General features: G+C 41.6%; 2 protein-coding genes across 2 annotated transcripts in view; both read right to left on the bottom strand.

Moving 5' to 3' along the window:
* LOC117482913 (cleavage and polyadenylation specificity factor subunit 1-like) overlaps window positions 1–26,417 on the bottom strand; it is a 45,998-nt gene extending 19,581 nt beyond the window's left edge. The window contains exons 1-22 of the mRNA XM_034131150.1: window positions 26,277–26,417; window positions 24,201–24,362; window positions 24,073–24,100; window positions 23,842–23,975; window positions 23,669–23,749; window positions 23,426–23,577; window positions 21,777–21,923; window positions 20,214–20,353; window positions 16,721–16,831; window positions 15,884–15,977; window positions 15,699–15,786; window positions 14,091–14,234; window positions 13,874–13,925; window positions 11,873–11,946; window positions 11,712–11,786; window positions 10,852–10,932; window positions 9,579–9,677; window positions 7,399–7,575; window positions 5,700–5,841; window positions 4,191–4,369; window positions 3,139–3,281; window positions 339–519 (exon numbers count right to left, since the gene is read on the bottom strand). Coding sequence (XP_033987041.1) covers window positions 339–519; window positions 3,139–3,281; window positions 4,191–4,369; window positions 5,700–5,841; window positions 7,399–7,575; window positions 9,579–9,677; window positions 10,852–10,932; window positions 11,712–11,786; window positions 11,873–11,946; window positions 13,874–13,925; window positions 14,091–14,234; window positions 15,699–15,786; window positions 15,884–15,977; window positions 16,721–16,831; window positions 20,214–20,353; window positions 21,777–21,923; window positions 23,426–23,577; window positions 23,669–23,749; window positions 23,842–23,975; window positions 24,073–24,100; window positions 24,201–24,344 — 2,466 coding nt within the window. The 5' untranslated portion in view covers window positions 24,345–24,362; window positions 26,277–26,417. The remainder of the gene's footprint in view (window positions 1–338; window positions 520–3,138; window positions 3,282–4,190; window positions 4,370–5,699; window positions 5,842–7,398; window positions 7,576–9,578; window positions 9,678–10,851; window positions 10,933–11,711; window positions 11,787–11,872; window positions 11,947–13,873; window positions 13,926–14,090; window positions 14,235–15,698; window positions 15,787–15,883; window positions 15,978–16,720; window positions 16,832–20,213; window positions 20,354–21,776; window positions 21,924–23,425; window positions 23,578–23,668; window positions 23,750–23,841; window positions 23,976–24,072; window positions 24,101–24,200; window positions 24,363–26,276) is intronic.
* A 456-nt stretch (window positions 26,418–26,873) lies between these two features.
* Window positions 26,874–27,221, bottom strand: part of parp10 (poly(ADP-ribose) polymerase family member 10) — a 27,088-nt gene continuing 26,740 nt past the window's right edge. Inside the window, exon 11 of the mRNA XM_034131097.1 lies at window positions 26,874–27,221. This exon is cut by the window's right edge and continues 1,061 nt beyond it. The gene's annotated coding sequence lies outside the window, so the exon portion shown is untranslated.

A 27,221-nucleotide genomic window follows, 5' to 3' on the forward strand; every position in this document is an offset into this window, starting at 1 on the left:
GATTAAAACAGCATATCGTGTTTCTATAATTAGCCTGTCATTTATCATTTCAGTGAGACGTATCGAAAGGTGGCTGAGCGGCTAATTCGGATCTTGCCATTCTGTCTTTGCAAGCTTAAAAATGTATAAATAACATCTGAATATGGCGTTAACAGATTCATATTCAAAAGAAAAGCCAAGGTTTGTTTACCTGTTTGTTTAAAATCAACCAAAGACCCACAAAACTGCATTTTTTTAAACATAAATCCACATTTGACTCAAAATAAGTCTCTCTGCATCCATTTGATTTTGATAAAGCAGGTCACATATATTCTTAATATGCATCATATTCCTCGTACCTCCATCACTCCATTCTCCCTGCAGATGAAGCACCAGTGGCTCGGTTCTGCTTTTCCTTGTCCGTCGCTTCCATAAATCCCGTGAATCCCGTAGCTGCGTCCCATTTCATCTCTTCCATGCGCAGCGCTGGCGTTTGAGTCTCCGTACAGCATCTCCTCCTCGTCATCCACTAAGTTGCTACTGTAGACGCAAACATTTAAAGGTCCCCTATTATACTGCTCTTAATCAATATATCACAGGTCTCAGATATATACAGAACCTGTCTCTGATTGGCTGAAACACCAAAGAGATCATTGCAGCATTACCCATAATCCCCTCTGTTTCAGCCCTGTTTCCAAAGTGCTGATTCTCTGTCTGTTACTTTAGATGAAAATAAGGAGCCCTCCCCACGCCCCTCTGAGAGAGATTTGGTTACAAAGAACTCAATGGTGCTCTAGGAGGAGATTCAGGTGATAAGGTGGGGGGGGGGGGGTTACCTTGGTTGCTGATTGGCTAATGGTTACACAAGACAAAACATTGTTATGACATCATAAAGTGGCCAAAATCTGATCAGCTCATTTTCAGACAGGTTTTTATCAAAATGGATCAAAAAGAGAGAGAATCTTTGTTCCTGAAACTTTCAGAGTCTCTTTCCACAGAGGGGACACATGTTGATGAAGAAGAGACATGAAGAAGAGGGGACACATGTTGATGTAGAAGAGACATGAAGAAGAGGGGACACATGTTGATGTAGAAGAGACATGAAGAAGAGGGGACACATGTTGATGTAGAAGAGACATGAAGAAGAGGGGACACATGTTGATGTAGAAGAGACATGAAGAAGAGGGGACACATGTTGATGAAGAAGAGACATGAAGAAGAGGGGACACATGTTGATGTAGAAGAGACATGAAGAAGAGGGGACACATGTTGATGTAGAAGAGACATGAAGAAGAGGGGACACATGTTGATGTAGAAGAGACATGAAGAAGAGGGGACACATGTTGATGTAGAAGAGACATGAAGAAGGGGGGACACATGTTGATGAAGAAGAGACATGAAGAAGAGGGGACACATGTTGATGAAGAAGAGACATGAAGAAGAGGGGACACATGTTGATGTAGAAGAGACATGAAGAAGAGGGGACACATGTTGATGTAGAAGAGACATGAAGAAGAGGGGACACATGTTGATGTAGAAGAGACATGAAGAAGAGGGGACACATGTTGATGAAGAAGAGACATGAAGAAGAGGGGGACACAATGTTGATGTAGAAGAGACATGAAGAAGAGGGGACATGTTGATGAAGAAGAGACATGAAGAAGAGGGGACACATGTTGATGTAGAAGAGACATGAAGAAGAGGGGACACATGTTGATGTAGAAGAGACATGAAGAAGAGGGGACACATGTTGATGAAGAAGAGACATGAAGAAGAGGGGACACATGTTGATGTAGAAGAGACATGAAGAAGAGGGGACACATGTTGATGTAGAAGAGACATGAAGAAGAGGGGACACATGTTGATGTAGAAGAGACATGAAGAAGAGGGGACACATGTTGATGTAGAAGAGACATGAAGAAGAGGGGACACATGTTGATCTGGAAGAGACATGAAGAAGAGGGGACACATGTTGATGTAGAAGAGACATGGAGAAGAGGGGACACATGTTGATGTAGAAGAGACATGGAGAAGAGGGACCATGTTGATGTAGAAGAGACAGAGAAGAGGGGACACATGTTGATGTAGAAGAGACATGAAGAAGAGGGGACACATGTTGATGTAGAAGAGACATGAAGAAGAGGGGACACATGTTGATGTAGAAGAGACATGAAGAAGAGGGGACACATGTTGATGTAGAAGAGACATGGAGAAGAGGGGACACATGTTGATGTAGAAGAGACATGGAGAAGAGGGGACACATGTTGATGTAGAAGAGACATGAAGAAGAGGGGACACATGTTGATGTAGAAGAGACATGGAGAAGAGGGGACACATGTTGATGTAGAAGAGACATGGAGAAGAGGGGACACATGTTGATGTAGAAGAGACATGGAGAAGAGGGGACACATGTTGATGTAGAAGAGACATGAAGAAGAGGGGACACATGTTGATGTAGAAGAGACATGGAGAAGAGGGGACACATGTTGATGTAGAAGAGACATGAAGAAGAGGGGACACATGTTGATGTAGAAGAGACATGAAGAAGAGGGGACACATGTTGATGAAGAAGAGACATGAAGAAGAGGGGACACATGTTGATGTAGAAGAGACATGGAGAAGAGGGGACACATGTTGATGTAGAAGAGACATGGAGAAGAGGGGACACATGTTGATGTAGAAGAGACATGAAGAAGAGGGGACACATGTTGATGTAGAAGAGACATGAAGAAGAGGGGACACATGTTGATGTAGAAGAGACATGAAGAAGAGGGGACACATGTTGATGTAGAAGAGACATGAAGAAGAGGGGACACATGTTGATGAAGAAGAGACATGGAGAAGAGGGGACACATGTTGATGTAGAAGAGACATGAAGAAGAGGGGACACATGTTGATGTAGAAGAGACATGGAGAAGAGGGGACACATGTTGATGTAGAAGAGACATGAAGAAGAGGGGACACATGTTGATGTAGAAGAGACATGAAGAAGAGGGGACACATGTTGATGAAGAAGAGACATGAAGAAGAGGGGACACATGTTGATGTAGAAGAGACATGAACAAGTGGATTTTGCACAATAGGTGACCTTTAACACCGTAAATAAACTGCACAGGTGGCGACTGGTTGTACGTGTCAGTGCGGAGGTGATGCTCTTACCTGAGGTCATGGATGATGGTCTCTTCCTCGGACTGATTCCCAGTGATGGCGTCCTCTTTTTGGACGGAGGAGTTCGCTCTGTTTTCCGTGGTGAACATGCCACTGACGTCTCGGTACGCACACAGCGTGACCACGCGGGATTGCTGTTCAATTAGACGTGGTTTTAAACAGGTTAATTAAAGTTTCTAATCAGAATCAGGTTTAATGATAAATAGGCTTACACATACAATTTGCTTTAGTGGTGCAAACTTACACACAGTATGAAGAAATAAGTTGGAGGAAGGATACAATTTTTTAGCGATTACTAAAAAGAAAATATCTTAAAAACGATTTAACATTAAAGGTCACCTATCATGCTATTTTTAGGCAATAGCATAGGTCTCAGATTTATACAAATATATAAAAAACATGTCTATGAAGTGTTTTGCTCAAAATACCAAACAGATCACCCATTCTAGCCATGCCTCATATCCCTCTATTTCACTTCCTGTTTGAAAAGTGCTGATTTGGGGTATAAAGCTTTAATAAAAGGAGGGGGCTGAGCTCATGCGGGACCCGGCAGCTACTGTCTAAACTAAATACTGCCGTGATGAAACGCCATATCATGGATTATCAAGGATTATCTCTGAAACAGTATGGAGCTCAAAGGCTTTCTCTCTTGCCGGTTATACCACAAGGTGAGTTCCTTTTTATTTCCTGCTTCTTCACACACATGCTCTCCAGTACAGGTTAGCTCTGAGTGTTAGCGATGCTAATGTAAACACCGACCATATTACGTCCAAAACAGTCGGGCATTGTTTCTGATAGCAACGTTTCTGATAGGGCCGTGGGTCCACATTTCAGATATTACGTCATATCGGACGCAAACCTGGATCAGCTCTGAGTATTTCTAGACTGCAGTAATCCTACTTTTACTTAAGTTAAGGATCTGAATCTTCCAGAGTGACTCTACTTAAACTAGAGTACCAGAGACTCCAGGTGTATTATTATTTTGTATATTTTTAATATGAAATGCCTCTTTAAAGGTCTGCTGAGGAGGAGGGTTGACTCACGGTGGGGATCTGTGGTTTCTGCAGCGACAGCCTGTGAGTTTTCCCCATGTAGGAGTCGGTCTTCAGAGCAAACATGGTGACGACTCCCTCTGCGGTCATGATGACGACGTAAGGGTCCGCCACGGAGCAATGCACTATGGGGGATCCCAAATCCACAGGGATGAAGTGGAGCTGTGTCACTGAGGGAAGACACAGAGAGAGCAGGTCAGTGAAACAGGTTGAAAACATGTCTTAAAGCAGAGTTTAAATATCCTAAATCTGGGAATTGAAAAGTGGTGTAACCCTTGTGTTGTGTTCAAAAGCTGTTACCGTTCATGGTCTTCGCGGGTCAATTTGACCCATGATTTATCTCAGTCCAAAACACACAAAAATAATGACTATCATCCAATATTGTTTTAACTACATCATAACTAACTTATTATGCATTCATAACCGTACAATCCTGTTTTAATTTAATGTTATGGCCCAAAACACATTACACCACATATTGCACACGTGCATGTGTGTGTTCAGGTTCAAGTATTAGTGTACATGTTCTTTGAGAAAGGTGGAGTTCTCGTGGGGGGAGGGGGGCAGAGGGAGGGGAGACCAGGTGCATGTTGCGAAAAATTATTGTTACAGTTGATGAAGGGGTGGGGGAGGGGCGTCTAAAGTCAAAGATGAATCTTGATTGGGCCAAATTTGACCTCGAGTGACCCAAAACAATTCAGCTGGGTCTCCCCAGACCCCAACAGCAAATTATACACTTTTTTTTTTAGAGACCTTCAGACTTGGCTAAAATGGTCAAAATCAGTTTTGTAGTGTTTACATATCTGTTAGAGGATATCATGAAGCCTTGTTCCCATACAAAAAAACTAGAGCGTAGTTATTATATAATTTTAACTTGAAACGGGTCACGGGAGACCCCAACACAACATAAGGGTTAAAGGTCAAAGATGGTTTCAGGTAACAGTAAAACGGGAAATGTGTTGTCTGGGGATGCAAAATGGATGAAAGAGAAGTTTGAAAGGAATATAAAAAGGTTAGAAAACTGTCAAAATAACTATAATTTCACTGGAAGACTAGGGGTAGAGGAATGTGAGAATCTGGTGAGGGATATTTCCAAATATCTGGAACAAACTCCCAGAAACCTGCAGGTCCGCTGCAACTCTGACTACTTTTAAATCCAGGCTGAAGACTTTTCTTTTTGCTTTTAATTGAACTATTCACATCTCACACTGCACTGTAACTTGTATTCATGTACCTGAGTTATTCCTGTTTTATTATCTTTGCTTTTTAATGTTTCTAACGTGTTTTATGCTCTTAATATCTTTCATTTTTGTAAAGCACGTTGAATTGCCTTGTGTTGAAAAATGTTATATAAATAAACTTGCCATAATAATGTCAATTTGACATGTTTGCATCATCATGCTAATGCTAATTCTACTAACAGAATTTTAATAAATACAAAACATGGACTACAGGACTCAAATACTGGATTCAAACAGAATGAATAGACGTTATTTGTACCTCCTTCCAGCAGTCGAATACCCATGGGAGAGACTTGGATGATGTACTTGTTGTCACCGATGTTTCCAGCAAACACAGTTGGACCCTGGGTAGCAAAACCACTGGTGTCCAGCTCCATGATCTCCTGCCCCGTCTGCAGGATCTACACACAGACCATTAACACCACATCACAACTAAATAACATCATATACAGGGTTTGTTTAGGGATGCTCCGATCGCCAATTTTGGGGCCGATCGCCGGAATCAGTATCGGCCGATACCGATCGCCGATCCGATCGAGTGGGCGGGGCCTAAATGGAAGATTTAAACATCACTTTAAATCTTCCATTTAAAGTGATGTTTAATGCTCATTCTCTGGCGCTTCCACAAACAACAATCAACTTAATTATTACATTCAAATGAAGTACATTATTCAAGTTTACATTAACTTTGGATAATAACACGGGAGAAATGAGCGAGCGGTCTCTCTCTCTCTCTCTCTCTCTCTCAGTATCGTCTCATGCAGCTCACTGATCCAGTAATGAGTGACCCTACAGTGAAGAATAAATATATGTATAACTAGTTTAGCTAGTTCCAGAGGTAGATAAAATAGCTAAGTGTGTTAGGTCTATCTCTTATGGCGCGTTTCCACTACAGCGCGGAGCACGGTTTAAGAGGGCTGTGACGTCAGCGGCCCGTCTTTGGTTGCGTTTCCACTTGGCCTAGTACCGGCCGGCGGGTCCTAATTCACAGTTTTTCTGGCCTCATAAAATCGTGGTTCTAGGGCCAGAGACAACGAGGCTGAGTCGGGCTGAGTATGCTAAACTAGAGAGAGCATCGCTGGCAAGGGGGCTACAACTACAACAAGATGGACATATTTGACCGTGATTTAATTGTAATACACGTTTCAAATGATGCCGAAGTAACAACATACTGATACCGGTTAGTAAAAACCATGAATTAATGCTTTGACAAGTCTGCAGACAGACGGCAGGCGAAACACCTTTTAAAATGCGTGTTTTCTGAATGGAGATTGGCTAAGCTAACGCAGTATATGCTCCGACCGTCCACACTCACAACAACGGCCTACAGACATAAATAAACCAGCGACTGTATTCACCATGACACAGGCAGTCTGTGGTTTGTACTTGTTTCACTTTTGTCTAGTTTCTGAACAGATATGAGGAGCTGTGAGCTCTGAGTGCTAACAGCTAACGGCTGTGTTGTTTTTCTGGGGTCCTCTGAAGATCACGTCACGGCTCCGCCTACACTGCGTTACTATAGATACTGCCCCAGTTCCTAAACTGTAATGGAAATGCGCCATAAAGTGAGCCAGTCCTAACGAGGCCCAGCCATACCGAGCGAGGCTGTGTAGTGGAAACGCGCCATTAGTGTGTGTTGCTCCGCTCACCGGTCCGTCACAGCGGGTGGAGCTGCAGGATTTCTGCTTCACACACGTTGCATACCGCTATTTTATTGTCTTTTTCGGACACGTTAAAATACTGCCAGACTGGTGAAGCCGTTTTGCCGCGCACAGAGAAAAGTGTCATGTATTTTACGTCATGTGATCGGCTCTCACGATCGGCATTTTAGAGAGCACCGATCGATCGGTAGAGAGTGAATATCGGCCGATCGATCGGAGCATCCCTAGTTTTGTTTTTCTATTAATCTTCTATTTGTTGAAATCTAAAGTCCCTGGACATCAGACGTGTGTTTGTACCATGGTTGAATCCTCTCTGCTCAGAATGAGGAAGCCGTGTTTCTTCTTATCGTCTTCTATAGGAGGCTCAGTCTTCTCCTCCTCCTGTTTCTCTTTCTCCTTCTCCTCCTTCTCTCCATCTTCTCCGTCCTCACCGGTCTCCGCACCGCCGTCCTCTGAATCGTCACTTTTTGCAGCCTGTGAAAGGAACGAGGAACATCTAACTTGTGTGGAATAGAAACTCTCTCTGGAGAAACACAGGGATTTTAGCCTCTGCAGACCATTTACATGCACACAAACCTTTATAACACACTACAGGATTGGGCACACGTTAAAATAAACAAGAGGCAGTCTAAAGAGAGAGTTATTTGATTTGATGGAAGGCAGCAGCTAAAGGTTATTAGGCAGAAACACAATAAAATACAATAGAAAATATGGGGCCCTTTTTAAAAATGTCACTCCTGATTCAACTTTTGCATTTTGGAGGACACTGGGCGGGTTTTCGCAGGGAGGAGGTGCTGCCGTACTGACATTTATTGCTTATTATTGACATTTTTGTTTTAGCTGACTGGTTATTTATTTAATTTAATTTATTTAATTTATTTAATTTATTTAATTTATTTAATTTATTTTATTTAGCGAGCTAACTTCAGGGAAAACTCTGGCTTTCCGGTCCTCGACGCTGGTTCTCTTTTTAGCAGGCTAGATCTCCATGGTAACTTATGCTGAACGGCTAACCTGGTCCGGAGCAGGTTAGGTGGCAGGCTAAGAGATCAACTCAGTGAAAGCACCGCCTGCTGACCAATCAGAGCTCAGTGTGCAGAGTTTAAAGCAATCAAGTCATATTACAGGAGAAAGGAAATACAGAAAAACTGCCGTTGCAGGAAAGACGGCCGGCACAAATCACAGACTGTGTGAACGTGAAATGAATAGAATATCCCCTCCCATCTTCAGAGCAATCTGACTATTATAACATTAGCGTTAAGAAAGCTTACTTAAATATCTGCCACAACATAAGTAACCGGATCAGAGTAACATTACGTACAGTCTGCGGCACTGTGAGTGCAGACGGCGATGTGTCCCATTATCATTCATATCATATCACATCATAATGTATCATATATTTCCTTATCTGAGTCAGCTGAGCCGTATCTGGCCGTGCAACACTCACAGTGTCACATACTGGATGCAGAAGTATTATTTAAGCAACACATTAAGTTGATGAAACACTCGAGTCAAATGTAATTAAAGTCAGATCCACTCGTGTCTTAGACGGGGCAGTGATTTCATAAACCTGTTAAAGGTAGGGTAGGTAATTTTGAGAAACCGGCTCGAGATACACTTTTTGTTATATTCCATGGAATGCTCTTAACATCCCGATAGCAATGAATATCTGAAGTGCTTTGACAACAAATCCATAAAGAAATATCATCTGTGGAAGCTGTAGTACTGTAAAAAGCACGACCAATCATCTGAGCCGGCCCGGCTAAAGTAACTGGATGGCCTACCTGCCTGTCAGCCTTCCATCTGTGCACAAACTTATCTCGTGCCCTCATTGGTCATGTGCGCGTTCGTGTGTGTTGGAGGAGGGGCTCTGTAAGGAAGTGGCAGATTTTTTCCGGCTGTGTATTTTCAAATTCTAGCGCACTCAAGCTGGTTTCTCCAAAATTACCTACCCTACCTTTAATGTACGCATTCAAACGCTTTTTCTTTTACCAGCTGTATTCACCTTGCAGGTGCAGCTATGTGGCTTTGATCCTGGATTTAAGTCATGGATGTCTTCATATTTGTCTAATATTATAGTTCACTTTCAGGAAGTACGCTGCGCTGTCAGTACGCTTCTCCATGTTTGTGATTGGTCAAATGTTGCTAACCCCGCCCCTTTCATGTGAACGCGCACTCAGCCGGACAGAGAAACCCTGGCTTGAGTTACCGAGTTGATAACCAGCGACGTAGGACCGCTTAGCGAGAGCGCGTTTGTTTTGGGTTAGCTAAGCCGGGTAACTCAAACATATCCAGGGTCTGTTGAACCGGCTTCGTCATACAGGCCTCTGGTGTTAAGCAGTATTTACATTGTTACTCTACCTATTTTTCTATAAAGTGAAGATTTGTTTACCTTCTTGTGATACATGCCCTGATAGAATAACTGTATGCTGTTGAAAAAACCCAATAAACAAAGATTAAAAAGAAACACAAAGTACCTTTTTGTCTTCAGCTTTGACTTCATTGGAGATGACCGTCCACATGTCGTGGCATCCTGGCAACTCAAACGTAGTGACTACCTGGGGTCGGATGCTTCTCTGAGAACAGAAAGGAAACGTATTAGCAACTCAAAATCAGAGGCAATACACCGTACATTTCCGTAATTGGAATATTGATATATATATAAGTTGCAAACAGAATGGATGTTCTTTCAAAAGTTCAGGTGTTTAACAGTCTTATGGCCTGTGGGATGAAACTGTCCCTTTGTACACTTCCAGGCTTCCAACACTATAGAGTGCCACAGTGACGCGTCCTAAAACCCGGAAGTAAGTTAGCATGTTACCACTTCCGGTTCCTTCGACAAAAAGCAATGCAATCTCTCCATAGGATTTAGGGAAATATCTGGAACTAAGGTCTGTGGTTGAGACACATTGAAGACACGGATCACGTTTTGTTCTAGGACATTAAATCCATCAGCAGTGACCCCACTGGTGATTTCTGAAGAGTTGACGTGTCTGAAAAACGATGGTTGTTACCAAGTGGCTGAATAGGACTACAGAAGTTGTCGAGGCCGTTGTACGTCATTACGCCGAACACGTAAACACTCCTCTAAGTGTGTTTGCCCTGTTCTGCTTGAAAGCAAGTACCTGCCTCCTGCAAACTGTTCAAACAAACGCTTCAACTCGTACCATTTAGAATCTGTGTGTTTGAATATGGATCTTAAGTTGGCGTGACGTTGAAGCAGCGACCCTGCTGTAGTTCGTTTATAGCATAACGTTAGCATTTTGCTTCTGGCGACTAGATTTATGATTCGAAAATTATAAAAGTAGGGTAGACATGTGGAGATTATCCGGCTGAACAAAACGTGATCCGTCTCTTGAATGTGTCTCAACCACAGACCTTATTTCCAGCTATTTTCCTAAATCCTATGGAGAGATTGCATTGCGTTTTTGTCGAGGGAACCGGAAGGACTTTACTTATGGGTTTTAGGACGCGTCACTGTGGCACTCTATATATTTACAGTATTTGCCACGACATGCTGGCACTACAAATAACACAAGAACTGTGAGCTTGTGTCTGGGGTGTTTACAGGCCACTCCTTCGATCTCTGAGGCAGCTGTGGTAGACCCAGACTTCACTTTTAGCACCTTCTCTGGACCTGAGGCAGACGGCCCTCACCACCACAGGGTTTAGGATGGTGCTGTGACATTTATCATGCACATTCCTCATCAGTTACTCATGCAATTAAACAACACAAGTGGGAGGATTTACCTGAAGGACGGACAGTGCGCCGTTCTTTCCGTATCCGGAGCAAACCACCACCTCCAGGTCAGGCTCGGGATTGTTTTGGAACTGTGTGTGATATTAGATGCATGTCAGAAATACACATTTCAGGAAGCATGTGTGTATGTATACAGTAGATTTGTATTAGTATAGGTATTTGCTGCATGTTTATGCATATGTATTACACGCATATATATTCATCTTACAATGTTCCTGATAAATAATCGTGTGTATGAGGCTTACTGGCAGTGCATGACCACATTTCAGAAATAATGTGTTTGGATATTATCTTAAATAAAGTTGTGTGAACTGTGTGTGAGATTAGATGCACGTCAGAAAACTCCAAAAATACTATTCTTAAGAAAGTAACCGACACATTTACAGAGATACTAGAAAGTATAACAATCTAGGGCTGCTAAATAATAATATTGACTAGTACATCTGAGTAAATTGCAGAAAGCACAATATCTTTAAAAGCCAAATATATGTGTTTAAATATTATTTAAATAAAATTTTGTGGAGCTGCAGAGATATCCCATATACTGCTGACTTAACAAAACATGGTACAGATCCTACATTTATCTATCTATTTAACTAATAACGCCATGATCATTTGACATATTTATTTAATACAAATAATAATGAGGGTTAGGGTTGATGTCCCATATCATGAATCATATCGAAATGTGTTATTTTTCCATATAAGATAAGATAAGAAGTACTTTATTGATCCCAAGTTGGGAAATGTTTGTGTTGCAGCAGCATACAAAGACATGGCATTGTACAAAACAAGAAATAAACGTTTAGAAATGTCAACATATTATGCAGCCCTATTATGATTCTCGTACCTCTTCAGATAAGAAGGCAGGTTCCCCCATGGAGGCGTTCACACACGGTCCAATGTTCAGTATGCTGTCACACACCTGTATGAACACACAGACAATAAGTCACATTTATAAAAGAACAGAATTTACATACAAAAACAATACTTTGGGATGTTTTTGTTTACCTCAAAGGAGTAGGTGGCCAGCTGAGTGCCTGACTGGGCCTCGCTTCCATACACTTCTATCTCATCCACCTCATCTGACAAAACAAGAGTGAAACACAAATTAAACACACATCTCTTTCAGATCAAAATGTTGCAAGACTAAAATAGCTGGGAGCTCTCAACTTAAAGGGCACCTATCATGCTATATTTAAATGATATATTGTAGGGCCATACCTATATAAGGTATATTTATTTGTTTCTGTTTTCAAAATACCAAACAGATCATGCATTTTAGCCATGCCTCATTTCGCTCTATTTGCTGTTCTCCAGCCCTGTTTTTGCAGGGGGCTGATTCTGTGAGCTGCAGCTGACCACGCCCCCCTGCAGGAGAGGGGAGCGTGCTCTGATCAAGTCAGAAGAGGGGGAGAAAAAGAGATCTCCGTCCTCCGTGTTTTATTATATAGAGTCGTTATTCATTTTAAAGCTCAATAAATAACAAAGAAGACCTTTGACCGGCACTTTTCTAATTTTGTCCGGAAGATTTAAACTTTAACGGACATCTTGACCGGCGAAATAAACTGAAACTGAAACTCTGCCGCACGGTCCCCTCGTTCCTTGGAAGAGGCGGAGAGGTGGGTGTTTGTCATCTGCTGGTGGACTAACCGGAGAGAATTACAGTGCTTGCCTCGACGGGGAGGGATTGCATTGAATTAAAGCAGCGGGAGCAAACGCTTGCCTCGGGGAGGGAGAAAGAAAGCCACAGCGGAGAATAAACAGAAGGGTAACCATGGCAACCATGCGCGGGAAGTCTTCTTCGCTGCTTTTGTGGCAGACTACAGCGCCACTTACAGGCCTGGCATATGTACTACAGCGTCTCCAGCGCTTTCGAGCGGCAATGGCCGGCCGTGGCCCAACCCCACATTCCCCTGATAGGTGGAGAGTTGGCCCAATAGCCGTAGCGCCACTTCTGTGACGACATAGAAGTGTTCAAATCTGGATCAGTTTTTATCAGATCCGTTGCAGCCCCTTTTTTAGAGATTTGGGTATGCCCAGCCAATCAGAAAAAGTCCCCAGGAAAGTCCCACCTCTCTAGTAGGGACTAAAAAAGGGGGGAAAGGTTCCCGAAAAAAAGTTCTAGTTCCAGATCTTCTTGGTGTGAACGCAAAATCCCAGGAACTATCGGAACTATTCCTGGGAAAAGCACTCCAGTGTGAAAGCGCCTATTATGATTTGTGTGGATTTTTTATTATTTCAACCTCTTTTCCTTTCTCTTTCTCGATCCTCCTTAGCAACTGTCATCACAGTCCTTGACAGCGGTCTGTACTACTGGATTAACAACGTGTCACATGTTCTGAATTGACCAATCAGAATCAAGTATTCAACTAAACCGTGTAATACAAATGTCTGTTTGTTACTGATGGCCAGCTCCTTTTTCTAATTAAAATAAAAAGTACTCTGAGAGAACTTTATTTAGCCTCCGTATTGTTTATGGTTGAATGTGGGCCGCGAAAATTTTTTAGATTCTTAAGTGGGCCCTGAGTTGAAAAAGGTTGGGAACCGCTGATCTAGAGTCTTAATGTGCATATGTATAAATGTGTCGGTTGATTGTGTATATATAGGTATATACATATTTGTATATTTTACATTACATGTTACATTACATGTTACTTGTTAGACGCTTTTATCCAAAGCGACTTACATACTCAATACTGTGGACAATCCCCACAGGAGCAATTTGGGGTGAAGTGTCTCAGGGACACAACGACATGCTGACTGCTGTGGGGTTTGAACCTGTGCTCCCCTGATCCGAACACCGACGCACTATTTCACTGCGCCACATGCCTCCCTATTAGGGATGCCAGAAACTGACCATGATCAAAATCGAAAATCGGACAGCCCTGGCGAATATTAATCGATTTTGACGAACACAGTGTGCAGATCTTTTGTCTGATTCTTGACCTAGTTGTTTTTCTGTAATAACATTGTGCCTACATCATGTTTACATATCAGATTTAAACATACCTGTCCAGTTGGCGGAAGATTCTACTCGCTTCTTTTTGCTCGGTGGTTCTTCCTGGAATTCAAAAAGAAATATATAGTTTATAGGCTATGTTTAAGACGGTAAAATAAAATGCAACGAAACACCTTTTAATTCATTCTGCAACAACATACGCACTTCGATGGTGCTTCACAACAAAAGGCTGCATTTAAACCATATTCTACGCAATTACAAACGTACCGGTTTCTCTTTATCCTTCTCTTTGTCCTGATCCTCGTCGCCCTCCTCAGGTGGCGTGTCCTGAAGTTTTTCGGTGTACTTTAGGAGCAGAGAGTTTCCGAGGCGGGAACCCAGGAAAAGGTAGCCGGCCTCCATGGTCACCATCTGGAGGAGGACGGACATGAGTGTGAGAGGCATTTCGTTTCATTTGAAAACCCCTGATCGCTGGCAGACTTTTAGATATTCATTATCAAATAAACACCCATAAAATATCAGCCAGATATAAAATAATAGCTATGGGTTTAGGTAGGTATGATGCTTTTAGGGTTAGTGGTTTCATTTCATAGGCAATACATATTTGGGGTTTAACATGTTCATTTCTGTAGAATTGAATCCTAAAGTGCTAGTGTTAGTTTCCACTGTTGGCTTTTATTGTGTTAATGTCTAAATAAAGAGTATATATTAAGTGATATGAATGTTTTAGGGGGGCCTTCCTTTAAGTTGGCAAAAATGTGTTTTGCTGCCCTCATTAAAAGCAGTGTCTTTTGGCGCATTTCCACTGCAGCGCGTAGCACGGTTTAAGCGTGCCGTGCCAAACCCGGCCCGTTTTGTGTTGCGTTTCCACTAGGCGTAGTTCCGGCTAACGGGTACCTTTTCACAGTTTTCTGGCTCTCCAAAATCGAGGTTCTTTCCGGGCCAACAACCGGGCTGAGTATGCTAAACTAGTGAGAGAATCGCTGGCAACTACAACAAAATGAACACATTTGACCGTGATTTAATTGTAATACACGTTTCAAAATGATGCCGAAGTAACAACATACTGATACCGGTTAGTAACAACCATGAATTAATGCTTTGTCAAGTCTGCAGACAGACGGCAGGCGAAAAACCTTTTGAAATGCGTGTTTTCTAAATGGAGATCGGCTAAGCTAACGCAGTATATGCTCCGACCGTCCACACTCACAACAACGGCCTATACAGACATAAATAAAGCAGCGACTGTATTCACCATGACACAGGCAGTCTGTGGTTTGTACTTGTTTAACTTTTGTCTAGTTTCTGAACAGATATGAGGAGCTGTGAGCTCTGAGTGCTAACAGCTAACGGCTGATGTTGGTTTTGTGTGTTTCGCATTGAAGATGACGTCACGGCTCCGCCTACACTGCGTTACTATAGATACTACCCCAGCTACTAAACTGTAATGGAAACGCAGCATAAAGTGAGCCTGGCCTACCAAGGCCTAACTATACCGTACTAAGCCGTGCGAGGCCCTGCAGTGGAAATGTGCCATTAGAGCCAGTATTATCTTTTATCAGAAAGGCCACCTAATTGTGACGTCTGTAGTCAACACACTATAAAAGACTACAATTCCCACGGCGCCTCCTCTAAAGTGACAGTGATGGGCAGAAAGACGCCGTTGAGGAACAGTTTTTAACCGTACAATTACTCTTTAAGTTATTAAGTTATATAAGCCTGGCTTGAAAAGTGCATTGATTTGCTTCTGTGCTATAACTCCTGTCTGTTTCTCGAAAACTGGGGACCGCCATGAACTGTAGGTTAGACACCAACTACATAAAATAACCAACCGTTTAATAACCCAAGTATCCCTTTAAGACTTCCAGAACTTACGCAGGTTGTCAGGACGCTGGCAGCAGCTTTGTCGAAGTGGAAAGCGCGGACACTCCTCATGCCGTCAGTTATAAGAGTCAACACGTAACTGCAAAACAACAACAACAACAACAACAAGTCAGTGAAGAATCATTAAACTGCCATCAGTGTTTATGTAGATTCTGTCGGGGATTACAATGACTTACATTTCTCCTCCTTTCAAAGAGATGACCATCTTGTCATAGGCGATGAAGTCAGACTGAGAGCAGTCGAGTGAGATCTTCACTTCCTCCTGAACACCTGGGGACACAAAACACAAACCAAAGGGATGAGGACAGCAGAATGTCTAATTATATGTAAAAGTAATGAGGCCAGATATCAGAGATACAGGTAGAGTTAAGATAAGATGGAACTTTATTTATCCCCTTGGGGGAAATGCAGGCGTTAATAGCAAATACCAAAACATATACGAGCAGTCCATTATCAGACAGGCAAAAAAAATTGTGTCCACATACTCCACCCAGAATTCCAGCTCCTACCTTCTGGTAGAAGATTCAGGGTTCCCAGGAGCAGGCTGAACCGCTATAAGCACTCATTCCTACCTATGTCGATTAAGATTCTTAACATTCACATGAAATGATATGTAGTCAAATGTAATGAAATGTACTTTTTTTTTTTTTTTTTAATGTTGGCCATGAGGGTTGTGCAATAGGTCGCCATTGTCAGTATGTACGTGTGTGTATTGTGTTTGTTCAAACGGTATATGACTGATGATATGTCTCTTAATGTCCACTATGTTTGTATATGTACATGGATGCACTGCAGGACGGAGTCTAGAACAAATTTCCTTACGGGGACAATAAAGTATATCGTATCGTATCGTATAGCAGTAACAGCGTCAGAATGAAAAACAGGATACACACAGGGCAAACATGAAGTGATAAGTAACTATTAGAACAAGATATCACAGTAACAAGTTGTGCATTTGTATGAACATGATAACTGTATTTACATAGTTGTGTTTTTCAGCTGATAATACTTACGCAGAGGAAATGCTGTGGTTCCATTAGTTTGAGAGTTGAGAGAAACTCCATAAGGAGGAACACTCTGGTTCAGATACAGCAAGGAATTCACAGCAAACACCACCACACCACCTACAAGAAGAACATTCAATGTTAGCAAAGAAGCTAACGCCGCAACACAGTTTATCACAGTCTTATTTTAAAGGTCCCCTGTTATACTGTTGTTCATCAATATATTATAGGTCTCAGATATATACAGAACCTGTCTCTGATTGGCTGAAACACCAAACAGATCATTGCAGCATTACCCATAATCCCCTCTGTTTCAGCCCTGTTTCCAAAAGTGCTGATTCTCTGTCTGTTACTTTAGATGAAAATAAGGAGCCCCTCCCCACGCCCCTCTGAGAGAGATTTGGTTACAAAGAACTCAATGGTGCTCTAGGAGGAGATTCAGGTGATAAGGTGGGGGGGGGGTTACCTTGGTTGCTGATTGGCTAATGGTTACACAAGACAAAACATCGTTATGACATCACAAAGTGGCCAAAATCTGATCAGCTCATTTTCAAACAGGTTTTTATAGAAATGGATCAAAAAGAGAGAGAATCTTTGTTCCTGAAACTTTCAGAGTCTCTTTCCACAGAGGGGACACATGTTGATGAAGAAGAGACATGAAGAAGAGGGGACACATGTTGATGAAGAAGAGACATGAAGAAGAGGGGACACATGTTGATGTAGAAGAGACATGAAGAAGAGGGGACACATGTTGATGTAGAAGAGACATGAAGAAGAGGGGACACATGTTGATGTGGAAGAGACATGAAGAAGAGGGGGACACATGTTGATGAAGAAGAGACATGAAGAAGAGGGGACACATGTTGATGTGGAAGAGACATGAAGAAGAGGGGACACATGTTGATGTAGAAGAGACATGAAGAAGAGGGGACACATGTTGATGTAGAAGAGACATGAAGAAGAGGGGACACATGTTGATGTGGAAGAGACATGAAGAAGAGGGGACACATGTTGATGTAGAAGAGACATGAAGAAGAGGGGACACATGTTGATGTAGAAGAGACATGAAGAAGAGGGGACACATGTTGATGTGGAAGAGACATGAAGAAGAGGGGACACATGTTGATGTAGAAGAGACATGAAGAAGAGGGGACACATGTTGATGTAGAAGAGACATGAAGAAGAGGGGACACATGTTGATGTGGAAGAGACATGAAGAAGAGGGGACACATGTTGATGTAGAAGAGACATGAAGAAGAGGGGACACATGTTGATGTAGAAGAGACATGAAGAAGAGGGGACACATGTTGATGAAGAAGAGACATGAAGAAGAGGGGACACATGTTGATGTAGAAGAGACATGGAGAAGAGGGGGACACATGTTGATGAAGAAGAGACATGAAGAAGAGGGGACACATGTTGATGAAAGAAGAGACATGAAGAAGAGGGGACACATGTTGATGAAGAAGAGACATGAAGAAGAGGGGACACATGTTGATGAAGAAGAGACATGAAGAAGAGGGGACACATGTTGATGAAGAAGAGACATGAAGAAGAGGGGACACATGTTGATGTAGAAGAGACATGAAGAAGAGGGGACACATGTTGATGTAGAAGAGACATGAAGAAGAGGGGACACATGTTGATGTAGAAGAGACATGAAGAAGAGGGGACACATGTTGATGTAGAAGAGACATGAAGAAGAGGGGACACATGTTGATGAAGAAGAGACATGAAGAAGAGGGGACACATGTTGATGTAGAAGAGACATGAAGAAGAGGGGACACATGTTGATGTGGAAGAGCCATGAAGAAGAGGGGACACATGTTGATGTAGAAGAGACGTGAAGAAGAGGGGACACATGTTGATGTAGAAGAGACATGAGGAGAGGGGAAACATGTTGATGTAGAAGAGGAAGTGAAGAAGAGGGGACACATGTTGATGTAGAAGAGACATGAGGAAGAGGGGACACATGTTGATGTAGAAGAGACATGAAGAAGAGGGGACACATGTTGATGTAGAAGAGACATGAAGAAGAGGGGACACATGTTGATGTAGAAGAGACAGTAAGATAGAGGGGGACACATGGTGATGTAGAAGAGACATGAAGAAAGGGGACACATGTTGATGTAGGAGAGACATGAAGAAGAGGGGACACATGTTGATGTAGAAGAGACATGAAGAAGAGGGAACACTGTTGATGTAGAAGAGACATGAAGAAGAGGGACACATGTTGATGTAGAAGAGACATGAAGAAGAGGGGACACATGTTGATGTAGAAGAGACATGAAGAAGAGGGGACACATGTTGATGTAGAAGAGACATGAAGAAGAGGAGGACACATGTTGATGTAGAAGAGACATGAAGAAGAGGGGACACATGTTGATGTAGAAGAGACATGAAGAAGAGGGACACATGTTGATGAAGAAGAGACATGAAGAAGAGACGAAGAGGGGACACATGTTGATGTGGAAGAGCCATGAAGAAGAGGGGACACATGTTGATGTAGGGACACATGTTGATGTAGAAGAGACATGAAGAAGAGGGGACACATGTTGATGTGGAAGAGACATGAAGAAGAGGGGACACATGTTGATGTAGAAGAGACATGAAGAAGAGGGGACACATGTTGATGAAGAGAGACATGAAAGAGGGGACACATGTTGATGAAGAAGAGACCATGAAGAAGAGGGGGACACATGTTGATGTAGAAGAGACATGAAGAAGAGGGGACACATGTTGATGTAGAAGAGACATGAAGAAGAAGGGACACATGTTGATGTAGAAGAGACATGAAGAAGAGGGGACACATGTTGATGTAGAAGAGACATGAAGAGAGGGGACACATGGTTATGAAGAGACATGAGAAGAGGGACACATGTGATGTAGAAGAGACATGAAGAAGAGGGGACACATGTTGATGTAGAAGAGACATGAAGAAGAGGGGACACATGTTGATTGTAGAAGAGACATGAAGAAGAGGGGGACACATGTTGATGTAGAAGAGACATGAAGAAGAGGGGACACATGTTGATGTAGAAGAGACATGAAGAAGAGGGGGACACATGTTAGACTGTATGTAGGAGAGACATGAAGAAGAGGGGACACATGTTGATGTAGAAGAGACATGAAGAAGAGGGGACACATGTTGATGTAGAAGAGACATGAAGAAGAGGGGACACATGTTGATGTAGAAGAGACATGAAGAAGAGGGGACACATGTTGATGTAGAAGAGACATGAAGAAGAGGGGACACATGTTTGATGTAGAAGAGACATGAAGAAGAGGGGACACATGTTGATGTAGAAGAGACATGAAGAAGAGGGGACACATGTTGATGTAGAAGAGACATGAAGAAGAGGGGACACATGTTGATGTAGAAGAGACATGAAGAAGAGGGGACACATGTTGATGAAGAAGAGACATGAACAAGTGGATTTTGCATAATAGGTGACCTTTGAACTAGGAGTAAACTACAAATGGGAGATTGATCTGAGCTCACCGATTGGTTTGGGAACAGGCATGACTTGTGTGCAGTCAAACGGCAGATTACTGAGCGACCAGATGACAGGATGCACTTTCTGCATTATGTTGAGGGAGATGGCCACGATGCTGCAGGTGTCCTGACGCACAGCCACACGCCTGGAAGAATGATCAGAGAACATTAAATCAAAAGTGGTATTCTAAGAAATACAAAGAAAACCAAAAGATGGACATTTTAAGCGAAATAAAGGCATTACTTGCTTACTCCTTGATTTGATTTTGATTTGATTTGACAAAAAACAGAAATGACAATTGAATGCTAAGAAACAAAAGTACAAAAGAAATCATGGACATGTCAAGCGAGATAAAGGCATTACTTGCAATAACCTTAATTTAGACTTGGTCAACTTATAATAATAATAATAATAATACATTTCATTTTGATAGCGCTTTTCCTGGTGCTCAAAGACACTTTACATAAAATCATAAATAGAAACGGTACAAAGACAGTAGTCCTAACAAAGTGCGAGTAAAGTGGGGTGGGGGGGGTTACCGCTCTTAAACAAGGCCCGGCCCCCCCACTGATACTTTACCTCTGCCACATTATAGACTATATGCATTACATTAAAGGTGGGGTAGGTAAGTTTGAGAAACCAGCTCGAGATCGCTAGAATTTGAAAATACACAACCGGAGAAAATCTGCCACTTCCTTACAGAGCCCCTCCTCCAACACACACGAACGCGCACATGACCAATGAGGGCACGAGATAAGTTTGTGCACAGATGGAAGGCTGACAGGCAGGTAGGCCATCCAGTTATTTTAGCCGGGCCGGCTCAGATGATTGGTCGTGCTTTTTACAGTACTACAGCTTCCACAGATGATATTTCTTTATGGATTTGTTGTCAAAGCACTTCAGATATTCATTGCTATCGGGATGTTAAGAGCATTCCATGGAATATAACAAAAAGTGTATCTCGAGCCGGTTTCTCAAACTTACCTACCCCTACCTTTAATGCACACAATGTTCCTACTCCTTTCTGCACATATTCTGATTTCACATTTCTTAGTTTATATGCAAAAATTAATTCATAGCATTCTATTTCCATGCAAACTACTGCTTTATTTATCTTATTGCTATTTAACTGTATTTTATTACGGTGTAAAAAAGATTGTGTTTTATATTAGATTTCTTGTTTTTTATATTTGATGTATGCACCATGACATCAACTCAAATGAACCTGTTTCTGATTCTGATGATCAGAGTTTGAAAGCTAGAGTGAATAGATGCAAGGCTTTTATTGTCATGTGTGCATAGCTACAGTGTAGTTATGACAATATAAATCTTAGGGCACAGGCTCCTCCAACAGTGCAACACAATAAAACAGATCAAATAGTGCAAGTAGTACAAATAAAATAGAATATAATAGATATAGTGCAGAATAGTCTTTTGAGATTTAACAGAATAAGTGAGTTTTGAGAGATTTGGCCTTTCGGATGTGACTGGGAAGGGAGTTGTTCCACGTATATCTACTGGTTAATAAGAGACAGTGCTTGTTATGTCTGATGTTGTGGAGCACTGACCCAGGCCATGTCTGACTGGGCTCAAACAGGATGAGCAGCGTCGGCTCGTAGTATCCGTGGAGGAACTTCATGTCGACGATGTTCAGCAGCTTCTCGTCCAGCTCACGGACGTCAATGATGTAACTCGGCAGGAAGTTGGATTTAGGACTGCAGATGAGATACAGAAGAGCTCGCAGTTAGACAATAACACATAGTAGTGTGTAGTAAGCATTAAACAACATCTAGTTATGTTATTAGACTTAGATTACTGTCCACGATCAGGGTGGAGCTAACATCAAGCTATCATCATCAGGATAAAAGTGGATTTTTTTTTATTAAATAGCCGTTTTCTTATTCTTTTTGTGTTGTTCTTCTTACCATTGATATACAATGAAGTCAACTACAAATTCTTACAATTAACAGGGGTAGAACAGTGTAAGATTCCCACTTTTGGTATAACCAAACCAAGTGTAGGGTTCGGTTTAACATACACACAAGAGGCGCTTTCACACCAAGTACTTTGCCGTACTTAGTTCATCAGAACTCTTTAGTGCTGATGAACTAAAGAGCAGATCGCGTTCACACCGGAATAAATCCCTGAGGGAGGATTAGTCAAATGAAGCCGCTGACGTCACTTCTTCTTCTTCTTCTGCTTTGGGTTTACTGGCAGGCCGCAAACCACTTCACGGCGTATACTGCCACCCGGAGTCCCCGGCCGTAAGTCCCTGGAGTTGGGGACTGGCTTCAGTAGAAGCTGCTGGGAAGACTCCACCGCTTTCTGTTGCCATAAGTTAGTCCCTCTCCGTTGGTGCGCTGGGCTAATGCTAATGCTAATAATGCTAATGCCAGCAAATAAAATGGCGGCTTCACAAAACTTTTTGGGAGTTTTACGGGGCGTGGTTTGCAATCCGCCCAGCCAATCAGAAATGGGAACCTTTTTCTCCCATGAAAGTACCTGCTCTCTAGCAGGGACTGAAAAGGGGGTGGAAAGGTTCTCATGAACTAAGTTCTAGTTCCGGATTTTGTTGGTGTGAACGCACATTTTCGGGAAAAGTACTGTGAAAAGCGCCTATTTACATTTTCTTGAAAGATTTCTGAATTTAGAAATAATCACACCTGCCTATTCTAATTGTCTTCCTTTCTAATACATTTGACAGCATTAACAAGCATTTGTGTGACTTTTCTTTAACGTAAAATGTAATCGTATGTACACGTGAGACGAATCAGATAAATGTTGACCTATGACAGAGAGTCAACTATTTATTATCTATTTAAACGTATGTGTTTATTTATTTTCTTTTACTCAACTATTCTTGAATCAATATATATTTTCAAAAATGTAAACTTGTGTGAGTTTTATAATATATTCAAGAATTCAAGGCTTTTGTTGTCATTTGTACGTAGCTACAGTGTAGATATGTCAATGAAAATCTGAGGTCACAGGCTCCTCCAACAGTGCAACACAATAAAACGGATACAATAGTTTAAATAGTGCAAGTAATACAAATAAAATAGAATAGAAATAGAGCAAGGAGAGTCCATTGCTGCGATTTTGGTTACCAAACTCCCGATTTGTACCTCTCTTAATCAACATGTTAACATTTTTGGTGCAGGATTTTGGGATGTCTACCACACAAATAACAATAAGAAGTGTGATGGAGACGTCGTACCCTTCTCCAACTCCGCCCTCCTGTTCGTCAGTGATAGAGTCCTTCCTGAACGGTAACACCACCAGCTGGGTGCCGTAGACGAGCATTACAGCGCAGCGATTCTCCGGATCTACCCGGACGATGGGAATATGCACATTCTGTACAAAACCATCCTGAAAGTGCAAATAAAAACGTGTTAATCCCCTCTTAATGAGTCAGATAGAGCTACTATTTCCACATGTGTTATGTGCCTTTGTTTCATACTCTGAGCTCCGGTTCTTCAAAGTAATGCAGAGACAGAGACTTGAGGTCATGTGTCCCGGGGTCGTACTCCACTACTGACAACTGGTGAGAAAACAAACACAACCACAGGTCAGTGAATAACAATTATAGGCTGTTTAAGATTCAGTTTCAGGCCACATGTTAGTCAATGGTACCTTGGCATCTTTAAAACTGAGCAGTAGTGCATCTCTGTTGGCTCCGACAAGCTGTACGCTGGCCATAGACATAATATTTCCGAAGAGAGAAAAGGATGCCACCTGCTCCAGCTTCTCCTTACGAGGTTTGGCATCTGTATGAGGAGGAACGAGTGAAAAAATGCACTTATTAAGGTGGTTTTTATTCATTAATGGTACAATATATATGTTGGGTATGATGTTTAGACATACCTGAAGACTTGTCGGTCTTTGATGTACTCTGAAATAATGACATAAATGTTACATTAAAGCTGAACTATTTTGTATTTGAAAGCTTGGCACAATGAAACGAGCAGAATGAAAATGAGACCTATAGTTACCTCGACATCATGGATAATCCTGTAGACATACAGCTGAGATGTTCCAGCAACGACCAAATTCTTCTCCTTGCTGGATATGAAGTTGCAGTAGACAGAAAACTCCACCGCAGTGGGAGTGTGTGCTTGTCTGTAAACAGCATACATCCTGGAGAGGGTCACTCACTGTATGAGGGGAAAACAGTCAGGTCAGGAGCTCTTAACATCACTTTTTAATCACCACTCTCCAATCGAGATATATACAACAATCATCTCCAAGTCTTCCTTCAAAGTAAACTGGAGTAGATATGTGTAATTGGATCAGTGAATAGTGTCAAAAGCCGACATGCCAAGTTAAATGTAGCATTGCAGGACACCTTTCAATGCAAATAAAGTGCTAAACGTTAACGTACCATTCAAGCAAGTACTTAAGTACACATTTGAGGTACTTGTACTTTACCCATGGGCGTAGTTTCCACTGAGGACATGTCCCCCCCACTTTTCAAAATCCCGTTTGTGTCTCCCCCACTTTTCAAATGTGTTTTTTTTTTTTACGCAAGCGGTCATTGTCACGGAGGAGCGTTTGTGTGTGTGGCACGAGCGCATTTTGAGAGAGAGACACACACACACACAGAGACATTTATGTGCAGCAATGTTGCTAAGAAGTTTCCAAAATATATACATAAATACTTATACTTCAGTACCATTGTGGATGCAGTACTTTGACTTCAAATCAATTATTATTACAGTGTGGTATAAGTAATTGTACTTGAGTAAAGTATCTACATCACAGGTGTCAAACTCAAGGCCCGGGGGCCAAATCAGGCCCTTGGTGGATTTAATTTCGGCCCGCAGGATAATTTCTAATTACTATTAGATCTGGCCCGCCGGTATATTGCACGCACACCTTCACTCCATCCTGAGGGTCTCCTCAGCTCAGAGCCTGACCCCAAACATTGATGAACTTGCACCCAAGAGGAGATGCCAAGTATCTGGCTTGAACTAGCATCACAGAGCAGCACACTGAGTTTACTGAGTCTGCACTTTTTCTCTCACGACAACAGGGCATGTTTGGTTTTTCTCTTTGAGGGAAATAGTTTTGTTGAAGCTGTTGTTGGCCTGTGGAGAAATGTAATCATAAGAAATGACTCTGGAAAAGCTGCAGATAGAGCCATAAGAAATGAATGCAACTGATTATTTAATGTTTAATGTTGTTTTTATAGGCAATAATTTAAGCTTTGTTAGTACCAGGTTTAATATGTGCAATAAGTTCATTTCAATAAGTTTTGCAATAAACATTGAACCAGTCCGGCCCTCGACTAGTACCCATTTTTTTAATTTTGGCCCACTGTGTATTTGAGTTTGACACCCCTGCTCTAAATACTTGTTCAGCCTCTGCATTTCACAGATTTTAGCTGAAGTGAAACAGGTGAAACAGGTGAAACACTTGACTTCGCATTATGGTACATAATAAACAAACGACAGCGAGCATGTTTTAGCAAAAAGGTGGAAAAATGAAGTCAAAGTGAGCTTTTCCCCTGACAGCTAACGTCTAGTGAAACAACAAAGAAGCATTTGTAGACATTGTTATCATATGACTAATTTGTGTTTCCATCAACATGTATCTCCAGAAAACAAATGTATGGGAAAGCTAACGTTCCTATTTGTAACTAAAACCTTAAAGATACAAATATAATAAGCAATGTGTTTATATTAGCAGCAAGTATATACACATGCACAATGGAAAGGACATATATCACTAGAGTATCTAAAACTACAATATACAACCTCACTAAGCTAAAGAAATAGCTAGCAAAAAGGTGAATAAATAAAGTCAAAGTTAGCTTTTCCCATGACAGCTAACGTCTAGGGAGACAATAAAGAAGCATTTGTATCCAATTTTATAATTTATGTATGACTAATGTGTCTTTACTAACATTTATCCCCAGAAAACGAATGTATGGGAAAGCTAACGTTGGTTAGAAATGAGCTAACGTTCCTGTCTGTAGCTAGCATGTATTAGCTAGCATATATTAGCTAGCATGGCAGCGTGCACCTGGTGTGTTTTTGCAAAATGGTGAATTAATCTTGTAAACGTACCTATATCACACACGTTATCAGAGTCTTTATTTTTCCTTCTTCTGTTTACATTTAAGGTGCCATAGTTTGTGGGTTTCTAACTTGAACAGTTAGTGGCGGTTGTGTTGTGTCTCTGTGCCGACTTCTTCTTCGCGTGTTTCATTTCGGGTAGACTAGCGGCTCCTGGGTGAACTGCTGCCACCTACAGGTAACCAATGTTATAGCAGCTCAAATATGAAAAAAATCAGAATCAGAAACAGATTTATTGCCAAGTAGGTGTACACATACGAGGGATCTGCTTGGTTTTCATTCCTCGTATGTGTACACCTACACAAATGTGTATTTAAGCCGCTATAACATTGCTGAAGTGCATATCTGTCTGTATGTATGAATGTATGTATGTATATATGTATGTTTGCATGTACTGTATGTATGTGTGCATGTATGTATGTATGTATGTATATTGTATTGCCCTTCTGTGTTTACACATTTTAGCAGACAGTCTCCTATGTGAATATTATGTATGGTAAAGAAAACACAAACATAATATGCTATATATAAAATGTTGCTCAGAGCTCCAGATGAGTGATGCCAAAAAATGTGCCGAAGAAACTGCCATTGTACCTCATTTGAAGACGTTTTATTTTTCTTAAAAATAATAATGATATTTCATTAAACTGCAATGTCTTCATGTTTACAACAAAAAAGCAAAACATTTTTGAATAACATATAACAAATCATAATTAAAGAGATCTTTGGTAAACAGATTCCCCGGCTGAACTCACAGACATAAGAAACCCACAGATGTGTTCAGAGATCTACTTCATTTTTTTAAATAGCCTCCCAAAGAGGCACTTAAATGCTTATTCCCCTTTGCTGCATGACACCAAATCTTAACTTGCAGGTTCTTTTGTTTAGCTAAAATAAGAAAACACAAGAATTTCGATCACACAGTAGATGTGATGA

Source organism: Trematomus bernacchii, unplaced genomic scaffold (genome assembly GCF_902827165.1).
Source record: "Trematomus bernacchii unplaced genomic scaffold, fTreBer1.1, whole genome shotgun sequence".
In the NCBI taxonomy this organism is placed as follows: domain Eukaryota; kingdom Metazoa; phylum Chordata; class Actinopteri; order Perciformes; family Nototheniidae; genus Trematomus; species Trematomus bernacchii.